The sequence below is a fragment of the Ovis aries genome, chromosome 1 (genome assembly GCF_016772045.2).
Source record: "Ovis aries strain OAR_USU_Benz2616 breed Rambouillet chromosome 1, ARS-UI_Ramb_v3.0, whole genome shotgun sequence".
Taxonomy (NCBI): Eukaryota; Metazoa; Chordata; class Mammalia; order Artiodactyla; family Bovidae; genus Ovis; species Ovis aries.
Window position 1 is genome coordinate 263,627,274 of NC_056054.1, and position 26,943 is coordinate 263,654,216.

The window sequence follows — 26,943 nt, forward strand, 5'->3', positions numbered from 1 at the left end:
TGAAAGTCCTAAATGAGCTTCACTGGGGTCAGAGTCAAGGTGTTGGCAGAGGCCCTGGGGGAGCATCTGTTCCCTGCCTCTTCCCGCATCTGGGGCTGCGGGCAGATCTCCGCTTGTGGCCATAGCCCTCCAGTCTTCAAGGCCAGTATCCTCCAGGTCGTGTCTGCCTCACACTCTTCACATCACTGTCTCCTCTGTGTGTTGTTAGCTCTCACCCCGCCTCCCTGGTGACTGTGATTTCACTTAGGCCCACCTACATCATCCAGCGGAGAAGGCAGTGGCACCCCACTCCAGTACTCTTGCCTGGAAAATCCCATGGACGGAGGAGCCTGGTAGGCTGCAGTCCGTGGGGTCGCCAAGAGTCGGACACGACTGAGCAACTTCATTTTCACTTTTCACTTTCATGCATTGGAGAAGGAGATGGCAACCCACTCCAGTGTTCTTGCCTGGAGAATCCCAGGGATGGTGGAGCCTGGTGGGCTGCTGTCTATGGGGTCGCACAGAGTCGGACACGACTGAAGCGACTTAGCAGCAGCAACACATCATCCAGGATTGTCTCAGGAGCCTTGATCTAAGCACACCTGCAGAGACTATAGGGCAGTATTCACAGGTTCCCGGGGTTGGGGGAGGGTAACTCTCAGGGGCATGGGCTTCCCAGGTGGCTCAGCAATAAAGACTCCTCCTGCCAATGTCGTAGAGTCAGCTTTGATCCCTGGGTCAGGAAGATCTCCTGGAGAAGGAAATGGCTACCCATTCCGGCGTTCTTGCCTGGAGAATCCCATGGACAGAGGAGCCTGGCAGGCCACAGTCCATGGGATGATAAAGACTCGACTTAGCAACTAAACAACAACAATGTGTGGGGTGTGTTCAGTTGCTCAGTCATGTCCGATTCTTTGCGACCCTATGGACTATAGCCCGCCAGGCTCCTCTGTCCATGGGATATTCCAGGCAGGAATACTGGAGGGAGTGGGCCATTATTCAGGGACTGCAGGGATGTCAGCTACATGGTTGTAAACACATTCCAGCTTCAGCTGGCCCCACGTTTCCTGGGCTCCGCAGGCTCTCTGCATGTGGTCGCTGTGCCCTAAACCCCACGGGATCGCTGGTCTGGAGTGTGCATGGGGCAGAGCGAGGGGGTCGCATCTTCCCTGCAGCCCCAGCCCATGCCCGTGCTCCTGTGGTCCACCCGACCCTCCCGGCCAACCCTCTTTCACAGACATGTCCCGTCTGCCCTTAGTTTCATGTGTGATGTGAACATCACCGCATCTCCTGCCCCTGGCAACAGGTGACAGGAGGGGCTTAGATGTCTCTCTGCTTCCCCAGCAGATCTTGCTCTGCATTTGATTGTATTAATTCATGCCATGCGAGACCAATGTGCCTCTCAAATGCTCTTGCCTAACAGACGTTTATTGAAGGCCTCCTGTGTGTTGGACCCCAGAGAAGGTGATGCTAGAGAGGTGATGTGCTTCAGAACATCAGCCTCAAGTCACCCTCCCACCCCCTGGGTTGCTTTTCCCATGGCCCAGGTTTCAGCAGAATGGAGTTTGCCTCCACCAGTGTCCCATGCTGCTTGTATGATCTTGGGCCTCAGTTTTCACATCTGTAAATGGGGCTGGTACCTGCCTGGCACACGTTTGGATCACGCTTAACACATCCCAGAAGTCTTGGGAAGTGTTCTATAGAGGCTGTGTATCTTCCCTACATAGCAGATGAGGAAGGTATGCATTGAAGAGGGTAAGGCGTTTGCCCATGACCCTGGAGTCCATGAGAAGCAGAGCCGGTAAACCAGGAGGGCTGGCTTCAGGCCCGTGTGGCGACTGTGCCTCTCGGGGAGAAGGAATCTCACCCATGGGGTGAGGTGGTCATCCCAGCATGTGGGGCTTAGGGCAGAGGCTGCCCAAGGGAGCCCCCCAACACCCCGAAGCAGGTGGAGCTGGTGTTGTCCACTCTGAGGATGAGATGTCGGAAACTAGAGATGTTGGGAGACTTGCCTGCAGTACATAGTTTATTCGAGAAGGAACAGAGTCAGGTCCCGATGCCCAGCCTGGAGGCTTTTCCTCGGCGGGTTCCTCCCGGCCTTGCAGGCTCTGCAACGAGGTTGGGGTTTGGGGCCTATCTCTGCAGTCACCCCAGGCTCACCCTGTCACAGCTCCAGGAGGCTTTGCACGGCATATGCTGCCTCCCAAGTGCATCCATGATTCCTGGCCTCACCCACCGCTGGTCTCCGTCATCTGAGATGGTTTATCACACTGAGCCGCCAGCTCCTCCCCGCTCCCTCGCTCTGACCATCACCTGCCACTGGACTGGCAGCCGCCCTTCCTTTTCAACCCTGCTCACTTGCTATGTGACCTCGGAAGAAGGGCTCCTCCCCTGAACCTTAGTATCTGCAACATAGGAATAACAGTCCCCACCATTAAAGCTTGCTTTAAGAATTGAAGACAAATAAGTGGCAAGAAAAGGGGACCATTCTCTCTTTCTTACACACACACACACGTATATACACACACTTGTTTTCAAGTCAGGATCCACAGGGTGCATCTACTTGCCGTCACCCTTGGCCTCTTTCTATCCATTTTTTTCATCCCCTTTGCGTTCCTTGTCATTTATTTGTCAGGGAGGACATATTACTTACGGTCCTCAAAACATGCCCGAAAGATAGATCTCTGACATCTGAGAAATAATAAGGGAAATTGTTGTCAGTTTTCTTTGCATCTGACAGTAGTACTCTGGCTTATCTTAAATCCTAAGAAAGAGATCTTATATTTTAGAGACCCACGCTGAAACACGAGCACGAAATAATATGTCCAAAATGAGCTTTCAGATAACCCTGATGGAGGGAGAAGCTGGGAGACAGAGAAGGCAGGATGGATCTCGTGTTGCTAATTGTGGAAGTTGGGAGGTGGGCACTGAGGTTCCGTTATGCCAGGCCTTTGGCTTTTGTAGTAACAGAGCATTTCCATTATGTATAAAAGTTCTCTTTTTTTTTCTTTTCAGGGAACGTACGTAATGTGTCTGGTTCATAGTAATAAACGGTAGTTTTTTGTTTTTATTTGATATGTTTTCAAATGACAGGGCCAGAAAAATACCTCTTAAATTGGAAAGAGAAATGAGGCCTAATTCAGATTTTATCTTAGACAAAGAAGCTGTGATTGCCTGCCTGGCGGTTAGCAGTGATCCATTCTGAATGTGACACTGTTGTAACATGCTCTAGAAACAAGGGGCAGGATGGAATGAACATTATATTCACCTTTATGTATGTAATTTATAATTTGAGGTAGACGGCAGAGGAATCGCAGATATACATGGATGGATGGGGAGATAGCCTACAATCTTTCCTCTGGTGAAAATGTGTATTTCTTGAGGGAAGGTAAAAAGAAAGTTAAATATGGGATTTGGATCTTGGTCTCTTTGTAGCTTGTTTTATATATTAAACACTCATAATTCCCAGGTGCTGAAAAAGAAATAGAAATTCAGCTTTCAATTCCCCCAAAGATAGCAAAACCACCACTGAGTTGGCGTTCAGCTCTCCTAACAGCTGGCCTGGTAAATTCTAACTCGTGGAGCTGGAGCATGGGCATCGGGGCCAGACTGAAATACTCTGGTTTGCTTTGAGGGAAGACGGAGCCCTATAAAAGCTTAATAGTTTATAAAAGCTATAAAAATGAATCATGGTCTGATAGACAAAGGAAAGGAATTTGGATTGGTTTGTCTTCTTCCAAGAGTGGGGTCCAAATCAATATTCACTCCAAGTAGGTGGTTAGAAATATCAGTAATTTAAGAACAAGGCAGACAGAATATAGACACCGCTAAGGGGGAGTGACAGCAGAAAAGAGGCCAAGTGACCACCTCTGCTTCCCATTAGGACCAATGTTAAAGTCTCATTTCAGCACTGCACGCATCTCTGGACTTGGAGCCAGGTGGCCAAGTTTATATACAGGACCACACAGACCTGGCCAGGCCAGGTTCTCTCTGTGTCAGAGCTCTCATGTGAGAGCTGAGGGGACGATGATGCTCCAAGCTTAGGAGGTCCCTCCAAGGACCCAGGGTCACAGGATGTAAGACGCTTGGCTCAGGTTTTGGCCAGAACGTGAACTCAACCACGTTAGATGTTGGTGGTGGTGGTGGTGGTGATGATGATGTAATACGGGATGGTGGTGGTGATGGTGGAGGCAGAAGAGGAGGAGGTGGTGGTGATGATGATGGAGTATGGGATGGTGGTAGTCAGGTCGGGATGGTGGTGGTGACGGTGGAGGCAGAGGAGGAGGAGGTGGTGATGACGATGGAGTAAGGGATGGTGATGGTCACGGTGGGGATGGTGGTGGTGACGGTGGAGGCAGAGGAGGAGGAGGTGGTGATGACGATGGAGTAAGAGATGGTGGTGGTCACGGTGGAGGCAGAGGAGGAGGTGTTGGTGGTGATGATGATGGAGTACAGGATGGTGGTGGTGATGGTGGAGGCAGAGGAGGAGGTGGTGGTGATGATGATGGAGTAAGTGATGGTGATGGTCACAGTGGGGATGCTGGTGGTGACGGTGGAGGTGGGGGTTGGTGATGATTCAGGTGATTGCAGTGGTGGTGTTTAACCTAAAACCAGCAGGTGCAGAATTTGTTCTCAGCATGCTGACATAGGCAGATGCTTGGGCACCGATATCCCAACATAGGAAACCACCCAGAGATGCTGACATGTTGATGTCAAGGCTGTGTGTCCTCGGCGCCTCTTGCTTGGGGAAGTGGCCTTGGCACGGTCAAGGGGGTGCCTCTCCATCTCCAGGGAAGATATCTGTGAATTTCAAGGGGCCCTCCTGTAATCACAGCTGCCACTTAGCTGAGCACTTACTGTGTACCGGGCCCTCTGTATGTCATGATGAAGCCTTCACCCTGGTATGACAATGCTCACTCTGCAGGGGAAGAGTCAGAGCCTCAAGGTTAAGAATCCTGCCCTGGGCCAAGCTGGAAAAGGAGAAGCTGGGCCTGTAGTCACTCCTCTGACTCCTCCCCATCCACCCCTCTGCTCTGCATGTGTCTGGAGCAGTACACGACCCTGGCACCAGCTCAGGGTCATCCTGGCATGTGAGACTCTGGGAACCTCAGGGGCTGCAGCCAATCCAGGGCCCACTCCGTCAGAGGGAGCCAGCTAAGGGCAGTCACTCACTTACTGTCCTTGCTCTCAGGTGCCCCCTCTGCCCTGAGGACCAACAGTCAGTGCAGTGATTTGTATAACTTTAGCAACAGAACTGGTTTTTTCTTCTCAAAAACTTTACATATAGTCCTATAATATAAAGCTTATACAAACAGTTAACTGACTGTATTCAGTTCAGTTCAGTCGCTCAGTCGTGTCCGACTCTTTGCAACCCCATGTATCGCAGCACGCCAGGCTTCCCTGTCCATCACCAACTCCCGGAGTTCACTCAGACTCACGTCCATTGAGTCCGTGATGCCATCCAGCCATCTCATCCTCTGTCATCCCCTTCTCCTCCTGGCCCCAAACCCTCCCAGCATCAGAGTCTTTTCCAATGAGTCAACTCTTCGCATGAGGTGGCCAAAGTACTGGAGTTTCAGCTTTCGCATCATTCCTTCCAAAGAAATCCCAGGGTTGATCTCCTTCAGAATGGACTGGTTGGATCTCCTTGCAATCCAAGGGACTCTCAAGAGTCTTCTCCAACACTACAGTTCAAAAGCATCAGTTCTTCGGCGCTCAGCCTTCTTCACAGTCCAACTCTCACATCCGTACATGACTACTGGAAAACCATAGCCTTGACTAGACGGACCTTAGTCGGCAAAGTAATGTCTCTGCTTTTGAATATGTTATCTAGGTTGGTCATAACTTTTCTTCCAAGGAGTAAGCGTCTTTTAATTTCATGGCTGCAGTCACCATCTGCAGTGATTTTGGAGCCCCCCAAAATAAAGTCTGACACTGTTTCCACTGTTTCCCCATCTATTTCCCATGAAGTGATGGGACCGGATGCCATGATCTTCGTTTTCTGAATGTTGAGCTTTAAGCTAACTTTTTCACTCTCCTCTTTCACTTTCATCAAGAGGCTTTTGAGTTCCTCTTCACTCTCTGCCATAAGGGTGGTGTCATCTGCATATCTGAGGTTATTGATATTTCTCCTGGCAATCTTGATTCCAGCTTGTGTTTCTTCCAGTCCAGCGTTTCTCATGATGTACTCTGCATATAAGTTAAATAAGCTGGGTGACAATATACAGCCTTGACGTACTCCTTTTCCTATTTGGAACCAGTCTGTTGTTCCATGTCCAGTTCTAACTGTTGCTTCCTGGCCTGCATACAGATTTCTCAAGAGGCAGGTCAGGTGGTTTGGTATTCCCATCTCTTTCAGAATTTTCCACAGTTTATTCTGATCCACACAGTCAAAGGCTTTGGCATAGTCAATAAAGCAGAAATAGATGTTTTTCTGGAACTGTATTAGTACTCATTTATTCTGTAAATTCAAATGTACAGCCCCCACTGGAGAATTACTGGGAACAGAAAGGTTCCTTGTGTGAGCACTGAGTTTGGAATTGGGGTTTAGGCTGGCAGCCACAGGCTTACATTGGCATCAGCACCAGTGAGCTTCATCTCATTTCATTGACCCCCAGAAGTCTGCATGAGGAGGGCCCTGGCCTGACCATCCTGCAGCCATGGACAGGCCTGAAAACCCCAGCAGGGCGGCCCTACAACTCTCTGGCCAGGAGGCATGTAGATCCGAGCCACTAGGGTCTCAGGACAGCAGTCGTGGGCAGCCTCGCGGGTGCTGACTGTGTGGACCTGACACCCAGGATGACATCTCCCTCCCCAGATGTGTAGGTATTTAAGTTATTACAGCTGCATAACTTGCTTTAGAGGGGCTTCCCTAATGGCTCAAATGGTAAAGAATCCATCACAATGCAGGAGACCAGGGTCCCTGGGCAGGAAGATCCGCTGCAGAAGGGAATGGCAATCCATTCCAGTATTCTTGCCTGCAAAATCCCGAGGACAGAGAATGATGTGGGCTACATCCATGGGATTGCAAAGAGCTGAGCATGACTGAGTGACTAATACACACACACGCGCACACACACACACACACGCACACACACACGCACATACACACACAGTTCAGTTCAGTTCAGTCGCTCAGTCATGTCTGACTCTTTGCAACCCCATGGACTGCAGCACACCAGGGTTCCCTGTCCATCACCAACTCCAGGAGCTTGCTCAAACTCATGTCCATCGCGTCGGTGATGCCATCCAACCATCTCATTCTCTGTCGTCCCCTTCTCCTCCCACCTTCAATCTATCCCAGCATCAGGGTCTTTTCCAGTGAGTCGGTTCTTCACATCAGGTGGCCAAAGTATTGGAGCTTCAGCTTCAGCATCTGTCCTTCCTATGAGTATTCAGGACTGATTTCCTTTAGGATTGACTGGTTGGATCTCCTTGCAGTTCAAGGGACTCTCAAGAGTCTTCTCCAATACCACAATTCAAAAGCATCAATTCTTCAGTGCTCAGCTTTCTTTATGGTCCAACTCTCACATTCATACGTGACTACTGGAAAAACCATAGCTTTGACTAGATGGACCTTTGTTGGTAAAGTAATGTCTCTGCTTTTTAATATGCTGTCTGGGTTGGTCATAGCTTTTCTTCCAAGGAGCAAGCATCTTTTAATTTCATGGCTGCAGTCACCATCTGCAGTGATTTTGGAGCCCAAAAAATAGTCTGTCACTGTTTCCATTGCTTCCCCATCTATTTGCCATGAAGTGATGGGACCAGATGCCATGATCTTACTTTTCTGAATGTTGAGTTTTAAGCCAACTTTTTCACTCTCCTCTCTCTCTTTCATCAAGAGGCTTTTTAGTTCCTCCTCACTTTCTGTCTTCAGGGTGGTGTCATCTGCGTATCTGAGGTTATTGACATTTCTCCCGGCGATCTTGATTCCAGCTTGTGCTTCATCCAGCCCAGCGTTTTGTGTGATGTTCTCTGCATATAAGGCTTCCCTTGTGGCTCAGCTGGTACAGAATCCGCCTGCAATGCTGGAGACCTGAGTTCAATCCCTGGGTTGGGAAGATTCCCTGGAGAAGGGAAAGGCTACCCACTCCAGTATTCTGGCCTGGAGAATTTCATGGACTACACAGTCCATGGGGTCGCAAAGAGTCAGACACGACTGCGCGACTTTCACTTTCGCTCACTCTGCATATAAGTTAAGTAAGCAGGGTGACACTATACAGCCTTGACATACTCCTTTCCCTTTTTGGAACCAGTCTGTTGTTCCATGTCCAGTTCTAACTGTTGCTTCTTGACCTGCATACAGATAGGTCAGGTGGTCTGGGATTCCCATCTCTTAAAGAATTTTACACAGTTTGTTGTGAGCCACACAGTCGAAGGCTTTGGCGTAGTCAATAAAGCAAAAGTAGATGTTTTTCTGGAACTCCCTTGCTTTTTCGATGATCCAGCGGATGTTGGCAATTTGATCTCTGGTTCCTCTGCCTTTTCTAAATCCAGCCTGAACATCTGAAGTTCACGGTTCACACACACACAGTTGCTTTATAATTAGTATCTAAAGGAGTTTACATAGACCTACTTAAAGAAAGGAAACCTGTCACAGCGCTGGCAGACCAACGCCCCCTGTCCTCACTCCAGAGCAGTGCTGCTCAATCACCCCCTTTCCCAAATTTGGGACATAGCTCCCGGGAGATGGTCTTGCCCCACCTGCTGATCTGGACCCCTGGGGGACCCGCCCAGGCTCCCTGCAGCCCCCTAGGAGGACTCTACCTACACCCATCCTGGTCACTGAAAACCTCACTTGGATGGGGTCTGGAAGATGCATGGGTGTGACGGGCATTAGGTTCGGGTCTGACGCTGTAGAGATTCTTCACCAGGAAGTCCCGCTGTGTGGGCGGTGAGTCTTAACTGGAACTGGTGGGGAGTGGTGGTGAGGGTGGTGGGAACCACCTTCTGTGCAGCCCCTTCTGTGTGCATGGCCTCGGGTCCCCCAGGGGCCATGGCCAGTCCCTCCAGCCCCATCTCAGCCTGAGTCCCTGCAGCTGGCACAGAACCCTGGGACCTGCTTCTTTGTCCATCCCGGGAGGTGCCCGGCTTCATCCTCCCCACCCTGTCCCCCCCACCCACAGGGTCCCTGCCTCTCCCTCCCTTCTGGTTTTCTCTGGTGCTTCCGGCTCTCACAGCAGCTTCCCCCATTCCTCTCCAAATGCTATTTAAATTCTGAATTTTGTCCTCTGGCTAACTGTCATTTAATTTTCTCATCCTCTTGGCTTAAAGCCAGAGTATTCTTTCCAAATAAAAATGGTAAAGACCTTTTTTTTTCCCCTCTCCCAAGATTCTTATGTAAATGCAGCGCAGCCTGCTGTTAGGAGGGAATATTCATAAGCCAGGTCTGTGATTGATTATTAACATCAGCGTCTAGATCTAGATCCTTTTTGGTTACAAAAACCCCACGTATTCATTGTAGAGTATTTGAGAACTACAGAGCAGTATAAAAAAGAAAAGAGAAGAACCCTTTCGCTCACCAGAGAGGAGAAACTGCTGCGAACATTTCAGGACCTCTCCTGCTGGTGTTGTCAGCAAGATGGAGAGGGACAGGGTCATCTTCTTTAACATAATTTTTTCTTTTGATCATTGTCACTCAGCATGACAGAAGCAGCAGTGTTCAAAATCATGATTTTAATGTATAATGTTCCATCGTGGAGACTTAGTTAAGATGCAATTGTTTTGTTGTTTTGAGACGTTTAGCTTAATTCCATTTCTCAGCAGTAGTGAACACGAAAGGAACACCTCTACTAGCTCTTCGCTTGTGAAGGGCCCGTGCAAGGCAGTGGTTTGGACCCAAGCCTGGGAAGTGACTAGAACACTGTCTAGCACTTCATAAATGTGTGGGTTTGTTTTTTTTTTTTTTTTTTTTTTTTTTGCCACACAGCCCAGCGTGTGGGATCTTAGTTCCCTGACTAGGGATCGAACCCATGGCCCCAGCATTGAAAGTGTGGAGTCTTAACTACCAGACCACCAGGGATGTCCCCATAAATGCTCTTATTATTATTAAAGTTTGCTGTTAGTTTTAGTTTTAGATTAAAATTAAAATTTAGATTAAAATCTGTTTCTGGAAACGAGATTCTGGGTCAGAGGGCACACATGTGGCCACAGTTCTTCCCAGCAGGGCCACCTGGGCACGTATTCCTCAAAGGGTGTCCCTCTCTCCACCCCCAGCCAGAGCTGGTGTCTTCACTTTATCGGATAAGCCCTTGGGGAAACGTGGAGATTAGCGTGTAGCTGTAAGCGATACCATGGAGGGATCTGGGCCCTTCGCCCCGTTTCCCCCCAGTGTGACATCCTGCAGAGTTACAGTCTGGCGTCATGGCCAGGATATTACAGTGGGACAGTCCCCCGCCTTATTCAGACTTCCTCATTTCCTTGTGCTTGTTTGAGGGCGTCTGTGGAGTTGTACAATTTAATCACATGCGTAGGGTCTGGTATCCTCCCCCAAAGTTATGGCAGAAGACAGTCCAGCCCTTTCACAACCACACCCACCTCCTTCCTCCACCCCGACCCCTACCCCACCCCAGCGCTGTCTGTTCTCTCTAACTTTGTCATAGCAGAAATGTCATATGAGTGGAGCCATCCAGTATGTAAGCTTTGGGGGTTAACTTTTATTCACATAGCGTACATCCCTTGGGATCCGTCTCAGCTGTCTAGATCAATAATTCATCCATGGTGCGGATGGACCAGAGTTTGCTTAACGTTCACCCGTTGAAGGACATCTGGGTTGCTTCCAGATTTGGGCTCTCCGTCCCTTTGTCGTTCTTGCCAGTGTGATGATTTTCCTTCCATTTCTTGGAGGCCAGCGTGGCTATTTTTAGAAGTCAGTACCCTCGTTTGGTTGGGTGGAGATTTCTGATGTCAGTGGGACATGCATAATTCGTCTTCATCAAGATACAAGCGTAAATACAGCTGTGGTGAAGTGTTAAATTTAAGATGCTGGGGGCTGAGATCCATAGTCCACGTGGATGGAGCAAGGAGGGGACCAGAGCCTCCAGGTCTGATCAACAGAGGAGGAAACAGAGCTGGGAACCACCTGGAGCAGCAGAGCTCGCCATGTGCCCTCGGGAAGGACAACCCCCTTTCTCCCCTCCCTCCTTCAGGACCTCACATCCTGGTGTCTGCAGACTCCCCACCCCAACCACTCTCTTCTTCAGCTGTAGCCGTTTAAAATCACTTCAGGGAAAAAAAAAAAAAACTGCACAAGAATTATAATTAGGAAGATTTTGCTCAAGATTCATTACTCCAAGTTCAAAGATGCTCTGTGAAATTTGTTGCTAAGGCAGTTGATAAAAAATTTCACATTCAGCATGAACGTCACAGCAAGACAATGAACGTAATTGCATGTTTTACAACCAACCCCAAAAGCACAACTTACCTGACACAGATAACGTTTAATGACTTTGAAAGGGAAGTAATGCCATCCTGGTTTATGAGCCCTGTGAGATGTCTCTCTCAAGAAAAAAACTGTAGCCGGCCTCGCAGAGAGAATTCCCAGGGACACACTACTCTCTCGGGAGGTCTCCGACCAGCCCTCGTCCTGCCTGGTGCCTGGTCCCTGCCCAACATCCACACACTGAACTTCTCTTTAGTGATTGCAGTGGGTTTTGGCTTTCCCAGACTGCAAAACTCAGCCCAAACCTAAATTGCCACTTGGTTATCTCATTTGTCCAGGACTGGGAGCATTTCATAGCATGGAGCCACAAATGTCGAGTGAGAAACCCACAGCTTCCAGTGGTCACTGACTTTAAGCCAACCCAAACTAGAGTTTGACAAACCCAGCAAGAAATGTTCTCAGCAGCTGCAAGGAAGTGTCTCAGATAGAGTTAGGAAACCGAGCTCAGGGCACCAGGATGTGGAAGGGCGATCATCGCAGCCCCTGAGGGTGCTCAGAGGTTGTCTTAGCTCTCTCTCAGCTTTCTAGGTTGCTCTGCTGTCTTAACCACTGCCCCTCGCATGTGGGCTCCCAGTTACTCAGCAGGGAAATAGTGTCCTCGGCAGCCACATTTGGGCCGAGTAGATGCTGAAATGGCCAGAGTTAATGGGGCAGGGACCATGACAAGTCATTTTCACCTGTGGAGCCCAAAGGGAAGGATGCTACACCCGATCTTTCTTGTGTTTGAACGCCCCAGCCACTGCCTCCAGGCTCGTTCTGTGCCCGGACTGCCGGGAGCCAGCCCTGGACTCCTCCATCCGCCATCTTAAAGAGGGGGAAGCAAAAAGACAGAGAGCAGGTAATGGACATTAATACCAGCATTTTGGGAAACTTTCTTTTAAGAAGTTCCCCTGTGTGAGTTTCACATGTGGGTTTCAAATTGTGTGTGCCGGGGCCATAACCCTCAAGTGCGTACTGCAAAAATCAGAGCTGACACTGGTGAAGACGGAACACAGCATCTTTTCATAGCAGCCAAGACTGTCATGGGGCTGGCCGGCCATGTACCGACAGACAGGGGCAGGGAGTGGAGTCAGAGACCCAGCGGACAGCGTCTGAGCTGCATAAAACCCTGTGTGTCACAGTCCAGGAGGCTTCCCCACAGCAGAGTCCATTGCTGAACTGATGGCCTGGTCACTGCACCAGCCACTCCAAACTGGAAGATAGGACTGCTGCTGCCGCTGCTTAGTCACTCAGTCACCTCTGACTCTTTGTGGCCCCATGGACTGTAGCCCACCAGGCTCTTCTGTTCATGGGATTCCCCAGGCAAGAATTCTGGAGTGGGTTGCCATTCCTTTCTCTGGGAGATCTTCCTGATCCAGGGGTCGAACCCAGGTCTCCTATGTCTCCTGCACTGACAGGCAGATTCTTTACCACTGAGCCACCAGGGGAACCCGAAAAATAGTACACTTTGGGCTTAATTCTGCACCCTTCAGATTCACACACATGCACGCACACGCACTCACACACGCAAACACGGCAGGTGAGCCAGATCACAGCCTGAATGGAGAGGCAGACTCAGGGGAGCCCTGGAGGGGTCCATGAGCCAAGGTGGGGAAGTGGACGCAGGGCCCTCTCAGGAGGTGGAAGACCCTCCCTGTTGGGACAGGTCCAGCATGCATGGGTGGGGCTGCCCCCGTCTGTGGGTGAACCTTAGGGCCTGTGCAGCTCCCTCTGAGGCCTAGAGTCCCACCCTTCCCCAGGGCTGGGTGACCTGTGTCCTGCTTCCTGCCCACCCCATCAGAATCGGTTTCCACTCCGGGTCATCTCAGCCACTTTGTATTCACGCAGGTCCCCTCTCCCGTACAGTGTCCCAGTGCTGAAACACGTAGCGGTGTCTCCTGGCAAGAAGTCCTGGTTGGAACCTGTCCCGAGGAACGTGAAACCCCTCCTTTCTGGCTTGTTTGTAGGAAGACCACAGAGTGCCCGCCAGGAGCTCCGCTGGGCAATGATCAAATCTCTATCCTCCTAACCTCGAAACCAGAAACTCGATTATCTAAGCTTCCTGGGGGCTTGGACACCATCCGTCCACCTGCTTTTCAGCACATGGACAGCAATGTGTGGCTGGAACATGGGAACTTGGGGGCTGCTTTCTGCATCCTCCCCTCCATGAACCTCTGAAGGGGGTCTCCCAGGGGACAGAGAGGAAAACACAATAGGATCCCATCCCTGAAGGAGACCTCCAGACTCAGAATGAACAAAAAGTCACCCCCAAGCCTTTAGAAACTGCCGTCCTGTCTCTCTAACCCCGAGGCCACCTGGACACGGTTTGGCAGCGCTCTGACCATCTGTCGCACAGTTGCCAGTGCTGGTTTCTAAGTGTGTTGGTGAAGGTGCTGTCGGTACCAAGAAACAGAGCCGTGCTGGTGCCAACTCGAGACACTGGGCTCTCCTGCCGCTCCCCCTGCCCCCTGTGATCTGTCCTCCCTCCCCTCTCTTCTCCAGGGCCATTCCCGCAGTGATCTCACGGGTGGCCACTGTGGTCGGCCTGGGTCCCTTACCCTGGGACTCACCCCAATTGCCACCAGCTCCAAATTGCTTAGTAAAGTCGGAAAGATCCCCTGGAGGAGGCAATGGCAACCCACTCCAGTATTCTTGCCTGGAGAATCCCATGGACAGAGGAGCCTGGCGGGCTACAGTCTGTGAGTCGCAAAGAGTTGGATACAACTGAGCAACTAAACACACACCCACACACACACACACACACAAAGAGCCTGTGTTTGGGTCACATGTGTGCACTGACCAGAAGGAGGCCTGGGCTGTGGTCCTGGCTCCCTGACCGCTTGCCGGCTGGACCCAAGAGACCCTTGTCCACCTCTGTGTGTTGCTTCCCATGGGGATCCCTTGGAATGGGGCTTGGCAGGTGGTTGGAACTCCCTGAGTGCCCATTTCCTGACTCTGCAGGCAACCAGTAGGTTCCAGCACCAGAGTTCCCTGTGACCTTCACAGGTCCCAGCTGAATACACAGAACGATCAGCGTTCTGCAGACAAGAGGCCTCTGGGTTCTCATTTGTTTCTCTTGTCTTGTGTTCATATTGCGGAGCTGCCAGTCAAACCCCATGGAAGGGTTGGGGTGATCCGTCGTGCTTACTGATGAACGGCAGCCGGTTCTGCCTCTAGTCGGATGGCAATATAAAATCTTTATTCCTCTGTTAATCTTGCTGTCTCCACATCTCACTTACAAGTTTCATTTCACCAACACTTTTTTTTTTTTTTAACTGCTGTTTATTTCTGGATTGAGGATAAAGGATTTGCAGTATGATTCAGCGTGGGAACAGAGAGCCTTGTGCCCCGCTGACCAGGCTGCCTGGGGGATCTTCCCACGACAGCCACTCATTTGTGGGGCACGGGCTGCTTTCCCACGCCAGGAACAATCCGTCTAGGCCAGAAGCTTCTCCTGGCACCTGGCAAAGGGTTGGGCTGTCCGGGCGTGTCCCACGTTAGATTCGCGTGATGCTGATGTTAGGGTTCATGTGGTGTTCCACCCCTAGCTTCTTACCGGTGTTGTCCCCACTAAAGGCTTCTCAGCTCTTAATAATAAGGTGAAAGCCTGATCAAACACACATGTAAAGTGGCCACACATCAAAGAATTTTACCCTAACAATGTCTTAGCTGAAGGAGGAAACTGGTAAGATGTCACAGCTGGTTCAAAAGAGAAATCAAAGAACCGGGCGTTTCTGTACAGTCGAGGCATGCTGAAATGGATTTACAAATGGACACAGCATGGTTTCCCACTGCAGTGGAAGACACCCAATGCAGTCTTTTCTGCTTATTCCTGATTTCCTTCCAGCCCCCCACCCCCCAGCCCGGTGTAAAAAATAATCTCTAAGCCTGTTCTGGACACAGGAGAAGGCTGGTCTCCTCCCTGAGTTGAGCTGAATCGGTCACAAGGGGCAGCAAGAAAGGCAGTGTGCCCTGTGGGCGCTCCTTGGACCTGTTTTGCTGGAAGCCTTCATAATTGGGCTTTTTACAGCTTCTATTATTTGCTATCCCGAGGCTAGGAAACCATCACAAAAGACTCTCGCCTCTAGATTTCAACAACGGTGCTTATAAAGTTGAGCAAACTCACTTCTTGCCGAGGTCCCCCGGATATTCCAGGCTCTGGGTCTGTCTTCCCTGGGGAGGGCCTGCTCAGCCATGACTTCCTGGAGCCACACTACACTCCTGACCAGCAGCTGGTCATGACCTGCAAGCCGCCTCGTGCCTTTCTGGAATCTTTGAGCAAATCGGATGTTCACAGGCAAAGCTGCCCTACCCTCCACCCCTGCCTACCCCTGCCCTTTACTGGGGTCTGGAGAAAACCCACAAAGTCAGTCTGCACCAGACAGACATGAACTTCAGAAAGGTTCAAACGGGAAAGTCAGAAATGGCCCCTTGTCAGTAGTGGGGTGGCCGGACTCCATACCTCACCCAGCACGGGCACAGCCCTAAAGCCAAGGCGTGAATGAAAGCCTGTGCCGGGGGCCCTGGAGGTGTGCTGTCCTGAGAACACGGTGGATGAGGCAAGACCCTGCTGGCAGTGGAGCTGGGAGGCCCCATGGAGAAGCTGCGCCAAGTCCTGATGGCTGGGAGGAAGAGAGGGGAGGAGAGCCGCCGGCAAGCGGGCCCCTGGAACCAGAGAGGGCGGTGGGGTGGGGGGGTGCCTGTGGACTAGAGTGAAGCGGGGCTGAGAGCTTGGCCAGGACACAGGCTCCAGGGACCCACTCCAGAACCTCAGGAGCCCAGCGGGGAGGGGGACCTTCCTTCTACCGTGGACGCACAGGGCAGCAAAGGCTTCTGCCCAGAAAGGCAGCACCACCAGGCCTGAGATCTAGAAACTGAGGCAGGGTGCTGGGGCGGGAGCCTGCAGGGCCAATGCAGGGGTGCTGCGGGGGTCCTGGTGGACCTGCTCTGAGCCAGGACGGTGGCCGCTGGGTGGACAGTGCCCATCAGTGGCCCCGTCACTGGGGAGTGCAAACACCGCCTGGGGTGGGGGGTGGAGTGGGCAGCCTGGATGGCGGTGCTGGCTGTGTCTCAGCGTTGCCAGGCCAGTGGCACACAGGAGCTGTGGTAGTCAGGGAACGGCCACGTTTGTGGGGAAAATATCTGCTTGCTCTATTTCACTCTTTCCAATTAAAAAAAGATGCAGACTGATCTGGCTGAAAAAAAAAAAAAAAACGATGCTCTGGGCACTGAAAAATCCCCACTCTGTTCAGCATGGCTCTGCCCACGTTCAGTGGAGTGGCTCTGCCCGCTCCTTTTGGTGAGCAGAGGGGCCTTACAGCCATTCCCAGGGAGAACACTGAAGGAAAACAGCTATTGTGATGAAAACAGGAGCCTGGGTGGGGACTGTCCGTGCACCATCCAGCCTTGGAGAACAACCGCAGGCTGTACTTGAAGCCCCCTCTCCCAGGGAGCAATTCTGGAGCCCACGCTCACAGTCGAGACCCCTCGGACAAAAGGTGCAGGTGTGAACGTGTTTCTCTCCTGTCCAGCGGGGACTGGACACCCAGGCCGGGTGCAGATTTAATTGCATTGCGTGAAATTCGTTCCCTGTATGGACCCACGGTTCCAACCACATCCTTTCTCATTGTGATTCCCTGTCTGATTTAGTCCTGCAGCCCCAGTCCCCAAATCCTAAAAGGCAATCTTTTATTTTTAAGCTAATGACCTTAAAATTGTTTTTTAACATAATGGCCCCAGAGGTCGTTGGAGCTCCCCGCACCCACCCTGCAAGATGGGGTATCATTAAGCCGAGGTTGTGATGGTCCATGAGACGTCACCAGTGGAGCGCAGGGCAGCATGTCACCTGTAAGTGAGTTTACCTGGGTGACAGCATTGTTTCTCACAGTTCTGCAACGAACAAGAGAGTCATGTTTTTCTCAAGCTTGTATAAGTCAACTCAGTGAGATGTGCATATAGCATTCCAGAGCCCACAGTGATTTTGGTTTTTCTTTGTAAGATTAACCTGCAGGTCGGGAGCAGAGAGGACCCCCTGGAATCTGACATCACTGTGGAAACCAGCTGCCCACTCTGCCCACCCCTCACAGCCGTGTGCTTCTGTTTTTGCAGGTGGTCTTTAGCAAGTATTGCAACTCCAGTGATATTATGGACCTGTTCTGCATCGCTACCGGCCTGCCTCGGTGAGTGACTCAGAGTCACCCCACCAGAGGGTTGCCTTTAAATTCACCTGGAGGGGCAGGTACCTGGGAGGCAGAGTGGCTGAGTGTAGGGGATGGGAGGCCTGGAAAGGTTGATGGACTCACCTTGCACCTTGCACATGGGACCTTTCAAATCAATGGATGAGTCCCTGGAGGTTTCGGCCACCGTTGCTGGCTGCCCACCAACAACCATAGCTGTGTTAGCGGAGTGAACCATTGGGCAGGATTAGGCAGAAACTGCTATTTTAAAAGTTTCTTTTTTTCTTTCTTTCATTTATTCTTTTGTTTTGGGAGAAAGGATAAAAAAAGAGTGGTAGTGTTTAGGCTGTGGTCCCCCAGACCAACATTTAAGAAAAAAGCTGATGTCAGAAATAAGTTGAAAAGACCAGAAACCTACCCTTGAGAACCACAATCAGCAATTTGTTCTAGCAAGTGAATTTTCTATCCTAACTTCTTGACTATAGAAGGTAATCAGGAATAACTTTGGCCTGCAATTAACTTTAAAGTTACGACTCAGGTCAAGGAGGGTGAGAAGGAAGGACAGTCAGGACCTTTCAGAGTCAGGTGAGAAAAGGAGAGTCAGGTGATAGGTTACATGCCTGAAATTATAGCAAGGGGCAGCTTGGAGCAGCAAGAAATGGCCCACAGTTTGGGGCATCTTTTGATAAGCAGTGTGCTAAGAAATAAATATATATTTCTTTTTAGAACAATCCTGGGATTCAGGTGTCACTGCCACGGCACAAATTTTAAAAATACACAACTGAAAACCAGAGTTAAGTCATGTGATTAAGCCAACACCTTGGGTGAGAGGCCCCCCAGAGATGGAGGTTAGAGGAAGATTCAACTTATCCTCTTAAAACTGTTTAGTAGGAGAGCTTTTTGCCTGTTTAGATGGACTCCCCCAGGAAATAAAAGGGAAAAGGAAACCCTGAATTCATCACCAGCTGATATAAGTGTTCATTTCTACTTTACCACAGTTTTTATTGAGCCTCCTAACTCAACAAATTAGACTCTCTCCAATTCCCATTTCAAATGACTTACACATCTGCTGAGCACTTAAAACTGCACGCGCAAACTGTAATTCTGCTACCCAGCTGAGGGCCAGAGTCTTGGGGCTGAGCACTCAGAGTGCCTTGGGCAGGACCGCCTGGTGCTCAGGTTCCTCAAGGGAGGCCCAGATTCAAGTGTGCACCTAGGAGACAACATCGGGGTGAAGACAATGGCTTCTCCTGTCTTCCAGGAACACCACCATCTCCCTCCTGACCACGGATGATGCCATGGTCTCCATTGACCCCACCATGCCCGCCAATTCAGAACGGTAAGTGGCTGGCAGGCTTCATCAGCTCTTTCTCGCCATGACTGATAGCTCTCTGCAGGCACGGCGGAGTCTCCAGGGTTGTTTTCTTAATGTGCGGATGCAGGGAAATCCGCGTTTAAACCAAAGATGGGAGAGTCTGGGTAGGAGACTTCTGGTTACTGTGCAGAACTTGTCACTTTCCAGGAAAGCAGCAGCTCTAAGCGTGGCCAGGGACCTTGCTGAGGGTCCACAGGCACCCTCTGAGAGGGTAGCTACACGTGGGGAAGCCGAGAACTAAGTGACAGCGTCAGAGCCGACCCCTGTCCACCAGAGCAGGAGATTCCCTGACCAGAGCCCTTGGTGACACTGGGCATTGACCCCTTGAGCAAGTCCTGGAGTTGTCTAAGTGCTGCCCACCGACTACTCTGCCCAGTGAGGGGAGGAAGCCTGGGCACTGGAGGAACGGAACCAGGAGACGCCGGAGAGGTAGAGGCTCGGGCAGTAAACACATCTGTGAACAGCAGTAGAACAGCCTGGCCGCTTGTGGCCAGAGGGAAGACAAGGACTGAGCAGGGCCACCCACTCGCGCCCCGCCCTCTGCCCAGCAACCGGAGTCCCCGGTGTTCCCCACTTTATATTTTCAGTGGGGCCAGGCAGAATCCAAACTGCATTCCATGCAAGGCTGGGAGCGGGAGCGAGATTGGGCATGGGATACCCCTGGGGACCCCTGCCTGTTGCTCCTGCTGCTCACTGCATCCCCCTCTGAGCGACACAGGTCAACCCAGCCATCTGGGTGGACTGATACAGCTGCTCCAGCCTGCAGGAGGGGGCGTACCCAGGCAGACCTTCTCACGTCCCAGCCACCGGAGGGCCCCTGGCTGCCTGATGGCAGTCTAGAAATATTTAGGCTCCAGGGATGCAGTCCTTGGGACCTCTGATGTAAGTGCCCTAAAGTTTCCCCCGACCCAAGGTGTGTGCACATCTGAGCTGAGCAAACGTCAGTTATCATTCGGGCCTGGGTGCAGGGCGCCCAGTCACCGGCAAGGACTGCCAGTGAGAACTGCCAGGCTTTGGTGCAGAAAGCCAAGGCAGTAACAAACCCCGGGAAGTACAAAGTCCTGTAACGTTCGAACCACCTCCACTGTCCTTTGAGCTCAGTGGTGGGCGGCCAATACTGTCCTGCCCTGAGCACTGGGTGCTTCTGCCAGGCCTCCCCTCCCTGTCCTGCTGTGTCCATCAGTCTCCTGAATTTTTAATTGCATCATCAGGAGTTTCTGCTCCCACGTGCTCTGGCGCTGATTACGCTCTGATTATCGGCTCCGGGCTCCCCGGAAGGAAGAATGCTAATTGAATCCCCAAAGACTCCAAGGACATTGTTGTAAATTGCAGCACCAGCTCCAGCCTGACCCAGATCTGTATTCATGAGGAAAGGCACGAGTGATCTGTCACCCCCGACGTCCACAAGATAAAATGATGTCATCAGAGGGGAAGTGTCCTGTCCGTGCGATCTGGTCTCTGATGGAGCAAAGCTGCGTGTTTCCTGAGTTAGTTAAAGCAGTTTGTAGGTTGTCTATTCTGTTTTGTCACTTCATCATATCTCGTTTGGCACTTTATTCTGTGCCAGCCCTTGTCAATGGGGTGCAGTTTTGTTCCCCAGGAGACGCTGGGGGAAGTCTAATGTTTTGGCTGCCACAGCGGGGACAGGTGTCTAGCACCCAGGGGGCAGAGACCAGGGCTGCTGCTCCATGTCCCCGAGCCCAGGGCCAGGCCCACCCCCCACCCCAGACTCACCTGCCTGAAGGTTAATGGCGCAGAGGCTGGGAACTGGTATTAGTGGTCCCCACAGCTTTCTCTTTGCAGACCTATGCACTGCCCCCAGGCCACCAGCCTCATGTGCATCCCCAGGAGCTGGTTGAAGCAGAACCCCTTCTCTCCTGCTCCCCAACCCCTCCATCTGGTTCCCTAGGTCTGGGGTGGGGCCCCAGAGCTGGCATTTCTGCAGGTTCCCAGGTGGTGGTGATGTTGGCCGGGACCCCTTTGATCACCATTCTGACCACTGAGCATCTCTGTCTGCTGCCTTCACCCACTCCCTGCAAGTGGGGTTGTGGACCTTTTCCATTTTTGGAGCTTCCCCCTCCAGCTTTTCCCCATCTGTGCTTGTTTTCTTGCTCTCAGCCCTGAAGAGGCAGTATTCCCAAGGTTTCACACCCGAGCCCCCACCCAGGTCTCCCATCTGCTCCTTTGCCTCCTGCTCTCCAGTGCCACCGTTCCAGCTGCCCCTGGGCCGTCCTGCCCATTTTATATGTGCGTAGTGTGATCTAGCCCAACAGAACAGTGACCGTCAGCCCTGCCTAAAGGTTTAAACCACCAGGGATCTTCAAAAAGGTGCTGATGACCAGTCCCCCACTAGGACCTAGTGAATTCAGATTTGTGAGGGATTTATTTTTAAAGCTTACCTGGTAATTCCAGGGTTTCCCCGGTGGCTCAGTGGTCAAGAATCCGCCTACAGTGCAGGAGGCCCACGTTCGATCCCTGGGTTGGGAAGACCTTCTGGAGAAGGAAATGGCAACCCACTCCAGTATTCTTGCTTGGAGAATCCCATGGACAGAGGAGCCTGGCGGGGTACAGTCCCTGGGGTCGCAAAGAGTCAGACAGGACTGAGGGACTAAACCACAACCACAAAGGTGATTCGAACATGCAACACCAGAATCACGGATGTAAAGTGCGGGAAACCTAAGGAACTACCCTTGACCCCGGGCGGGGGCTTAGCCCAGCGGTGACCAGAAGGTCATGTCCAAACACAGGGTTTCCCTTTTTGGAAAGTGCTGGATGAATTTTGCCCCTTCCCAGAAGATAGTCACGTCAGGTTGTGTCCCTCCAGCTTCCTCCGTCTCTGAAGACCCTGCAGCCCCTCAGCCTTGCCAGCCTGGTCAGCGCCTGTCCACCCCCCCCCCCCACCCCCGCCAGCCTCAAGACTCAGGAACCATCTTGCAAGAGGGGCTCCCTGGGGGCACCAGATGATCCGCCTCACCTGCCTTCTGTCCAGTTCATGCTCTCATGGGGCGCTTTCACAGCCTTTTCTCCAAATTCCAAGGACTCTTGACGGTGATCAGCTGGATACCAATCAGGAATCAGGGTCCCAGTTGCCCCATCTCTTATACTAATCTTTTCAGCTCGTTTCAAGCCAAATTTCATGACCTTCTGACTCTCTCTTCAAAATACTTCTTGCCTTAATGATCAGCAAATGTTTCAGACTAGCAATTTAAATAACCTGGCATATATTCACCTAAGTCTGAGGGGCTCCTATCAAATAGTGGGCTGAGTGGCTTCCTCTTTCTTTCAGAAATGGTAAGAAAGCTGATTGCTAACCACCCGATTCCTGAAAACCAGCAAACGCAAGTAGACACGTCCCAACTTTGCTCAGATCCTGCTGAGAGGGACCGAGCATCTGGTCCTTGCTGGACTGGGGACATTCTGGGTCCCATGATGTCCCACTGACAGGCACGTTGCCTCCTGAGAACACCTTCTGTTTCTGCCACTAATGCTTCAAGACCCTCATCAAAGGAGAGAAACAGGCGCTTAAATAGTTCAGGGAAAGATGGGGTGCAGGGCAGGGCATGTGGAGGAGGGCACAGCACACGTGTGACACAATCGCTCCTTTAGGTCCAGTTTTAGCCAAGCTGTGATGCGCAAGGTGTCCACTGCATGGAATGGCTGAGCACTTGCATGGGTGGCGTATGGGACCACCTACGCCAGCTGGGAAAACGCCTCCTGGATTCCATCCTGGCTCCCACTAAACGTGTTTGAAAAGACACAGTTACATTTCAGAAAAAGACAAATACAAGTTCAAGGCAAGTGGAAAGTGGTTTATGTTGAGGGAGAAATAATGAAGCTGCAACTCATTTTCGGGCCGAGGCAGGAGTTTATTCAATTGTGGAAGCGCCGTGACTGGTTCTGAGAACACCCTGCCATTGAGAATCAAGAGGATTAAGGATGGAGGAGCCAAGTGTCATTTTGCAGGGCCCAGCTGTGGTCAGCGTGTGCTGGGATGCACGGCTCTGCCTCTCCCCCTCACCCACCTCCCTCACCTGCTCTGCTGGTTCACCACCACTTCCTGCACCCGCATCAGGCCTGTGGGGAGGAAGGGAGGAGAGACAGTCTTGTGGCCACAGAGGAGGGGGAGAAAAGAGAAACCGGGATGAGGGGGAGGGAGGGAAAGCACCAGGCTCCCTCTGTCCCCACGGCCCCAGCGTCAGTGCTGCTTATGGGGGAGGGGTGCAGAGGGAGGAGGAGAGGGGGGTGGTGACGGTCACCTCACCGTGGCTCTCCAGCCTCTCACTTGGTTACCCAGACCCCAGACCCTCACTCCTCTCCTGGGTGGGGCCAACACATGGCCCGGAGCATGCCACAACTGGTTCACAGTCAGCTCCATGCACATTCATGGGGTTTCAGCGAGCCCCCCTCCTGGAGCTCTGTCTCCCAGAGTCTGCAAGCTGATGAAGCTGACGCCTGCTAGGGTGGGGGGAACCAGGGAAGATGAAGTCACCCTGTTCAGCCTGTCGGTGTGAGGACCAAGACTGCTGGTACTACCTTGGCCGGCCCCTCCCCGCCACAAGCTCAGCAGGTGGGACCACACTTCACACTGCATGGGTTCTGAGGAGGGTGCTCTGTGATCTTCCAGGACCCAGATGCCATTACTGTGAAGCCTCTGTAGTGAAGGTATCCACATCCCAAATAACCAGCTTCCAGGGGTCTTTGGAAGAGGCCCTTTCTCTAGGCAAGGTGCTTCCATGAGGAGGTCTGGGGGCCTTGCCCCTCCATACGCTTTTCCAGGAGGAATCCCTCATTGGGAGGCCAAGATTTGAGACCCTCGTGGAGTTGTCTGTCCATCAGCCATAGTGCCACGCAGCTGTTATTTTTATACTTTATCGGCATTTTACACTGCAGACAATTTTTTTCTGTGGCCTGGAAACCATTAAACCACAGGTATGACCCCAATTAATGCTGGTGGCAAAGGACCCACCTGCCAATGCAGGTTAGATGTAAGAGACGTGGATTCGATCCCTTGGTCAGAAAGATCCCCTGGAGGAGGACACGGCAACCCATTCCAGTATTCCTGCCTGGAGAATCCCGTGAACACAGGAGCCTGGTGGGCTGAAGTCCGTGGGGCCACACAGAGCCAGGCGTGCCTGAAGGGGCTTAACTCACACCCAGGCTCGGTGTTTGGTGCGCATCCTCCCAGCGCCTGCCCTTTCTTCCTCCAGGGCTTAGCTGGCTGTCTGCCTGTGACCCTGTCTCTTGCTTCATCTCCCTAATGAGGTGTCGTGGGCATCCCTCCACCTCAGTACTTGTACACTGTCTCCATCTCTTTAACAACCTTGCGACCTTCCACAGTTCAGCTGATGCATCTTCCACCCCCAGTGGAGACGAGCCTGAGTATTTCTTATTCATTCGAAAGGCAGCAGCCATGTCCTTTCAAGGTGTACTCGACCGTGGAACGTCGGGTCCGTGAGGGCAAAGCCTTTTTGTCTGGTTCGCTGTTATGTTACCAGAACCCAACCACACTGAGCACTCGGTGAAAAAACTGTGCTGAATGAATGAACAAGCGGCATATGAAGATACCCCAGTAGGATAGGGGTGCCCAGACTCCAGGACCTAATACCTGGTGATCTGAGGTGGAGCAGATGTAATAATACTAGAAGTAAAGTACACAATAAGTGTCATGCACTTGAATCATCCCAGAGTCCCCCCCTCACCTCCCCCGTCCGTGGAAAACTGTCTTCCATGAAACCAGTCCCTGGTGCCAAAAGGTTGGAGGCCGCTGCCATAAGAATCAAAAGAGTCAATGCTTTGATTCCTAGATTCACCTGATGAGACAGTGGATTTTAAACTTGACTCCATGCAGCTCGGTTGCTCTCCCCAGGGTGCTGGCAGTCCATACTCCCACCAGCAGTACTTGTCAGAGTCTTGATTCCCTGTGCCCTGTAGCACTCTTGGCATCAGGTTCTAGAATTTTGCTAAACCACTGGGTAAAAAAATAGCCTCTTTGTTGAGGTGCCTCTCTTTATTTTTGTTAACTGTTGTCAACCATTGCCTGTTCCTATTCTTTGCCTGTTTCCCATTGACTTAATCATCTCCCCCCACCCCCTGGGGGGTCCTTGTATGTCAGAGACCATGACCTTCAATCTGTGGTGACATCACCAATATTCTCTCCCCACCCCCGTGGGTCTCTTGATTACTGGTGATGACATCACCAAGGTGCCAGTGCATTTTCACCTGAGTTATTGACACCATCCTCTCTTGTGTGCATGGGGGATGCTGTCACCAGGAGCTCAAACCAAGCCAAAGTGGGAGAGCCTCCTGCATCAGCCAGGTGTCAAGGCGGACCAAGGCAACTCTGCCATCCCCGCCGCATTCAACGTGCTTGTTTTATTAGCCAAATATGAACATAACAGAGGGGGTCCATTGTTGAAATAATATATTTAAAGTGTTGAGAATTTCTCTGAATGAAGAAGCTCAGAACCACCAAAGAAACTCATTTTTTTAAAGGACCTAATTCACTGATGAATTCTAATTCAGCCCAAGTGCTTATCTTTTGGGCCAGATGCGCGTGGACATCTTTGACGGCATCTTACAGTGAAACTGCCTTCTCTCTTGCAGAACTCCCTACAAAGTGAGACCCGTGGCCATCAAGCAACTCTCTGGTAAGGCCTTGCTATCATTTTTTAAATTAAAAAGACATAGGAAGCTGTAGGCTGCCCCTGGATTGAATATGTATGAGTTAAGCGTTGAATTGAAGCCCGGTGCCGTCACAGAATGTAAAGTCACATACTGCTGTTAAGGCAGCCATGCTGAGTCCCCCCCAGGTGCCCAGCCCCCCAGAATGCCCTGTCCTGACAACCTAGCAGACGCGGGTGACACCCCACTCCTGTCTCCCTAGGCCCAATACCTGTGCTGTCCATTCAGACTGTAACGCGAGAAGTCCAGCCCTCAGGATGCCTCATAGACTCAGTGGTGTTGGTTTGTTAAAGTCCCATTGCCTTCTGGATCTTGGATCACTCCTATTTACGTATGACATGCGTAATAATATGCTCCTATTTAAGTGTATCTTTTGATAAGGCTTTGAAAGTTTTATCCATCCTTGTCGACTGTCACCAAAACCAAGACCAGGAATGTTTTCATCACCTAAAAGTGTTCTCTTGTGCCTCTTCCTGCTTAAACCCAGTGCCTCTGTTGCAGGTCTGTGTCAGCCACACCCTCTCACTGAGACCACAGGTTAGATGTGTCTTTCTGAGACTTTCATAGAGAAGAAATTACACAAAATGCACCCTTTTTTGACCCAAAGTTGTTTTTGAGGCTTGTATGTATCCTTCTTTCCTTTTTATTGGCGAGTACCATTCCAGGTGTGGCTGGTCCGCAGCTTATTTATCCATTCACCTGTTGAAGGACATCTGGGTTATTTCAGGTTGGGAGCTTTTATGAATAAGGCGACTATGAGTATCAAAGAACAAGCATTTACAGGGACATAACATTTTTATTCCCCTTAGAGTCAGTGGGACTGAATGGATTACCGGGTCATGTGGTTTATATATATTAAATATATATATATATATATATATACTTCCATGCAGTTTCTTTCCTTCTAATGATCCAGATCTAATGTGCTTTCCTTCTTCTAGCTACTGAAGGAGGAAGCTTGGCTCATTGATTTTAGATCTTTCTTTTTTTATATAATAACATAAAGCTAGAGATTTCCCTCAGAGCATACTTTAGCTATATCTCACAAATTTTGATGTGTTGCATTTTCATTTTTATTCAGCTTAAAATATTTTCTAATTTACCTTTGTTATGCTCCGAGCCCGTATCTCCGAACCGACCGAGAGAGAGAGCAAGTCCACCACGGTAATGCAAGGGCAAGAAGGGAGTTTATCTCTAGCGCTCTAGGGCCCAAGTCTCATCCCACACAAGGGAATCCAACAAGAGCCCCGAACAAAGGAGTATGGCAGCTTATATACAGGCAGTTCTTTGTCTCAGTTACAGGAGTAGCTGGC

General features: G+C 51.1%; 1 protein-coding gene across 4 annotated transcripts in view; it reads left to right on the forward strand.

Moving 5' to 3' along the window:
• The window catches only part of PDE9A (phosphodiesterase 9A), a 106,642-nt gene that overhangs the window by 14,950 nt on the left and 64,749 nt on the right, over positions 1–26,943 (forward strand). For all 4 annotated transcript variants that reach the window (XM_060405849.1, XM_027960791.3, XM_060405855.1 and 1 more), the window contains exons 2-4: positions 17,507–17,577; positions 18,836–18,913; positions 25,553–25,596. In XM_060405849.1, coding sequence (XP_060261832.1) covers positions 17,507–17,577; positions 18,836–18,913; positions 25,553–25,596 — 193 coding nt within the window. The remainder of the gene's footprint in view (positions 1–17,506; positions 17,578–18,835; positions 18,914–25,552; positions 25,597–26,943) is intronic.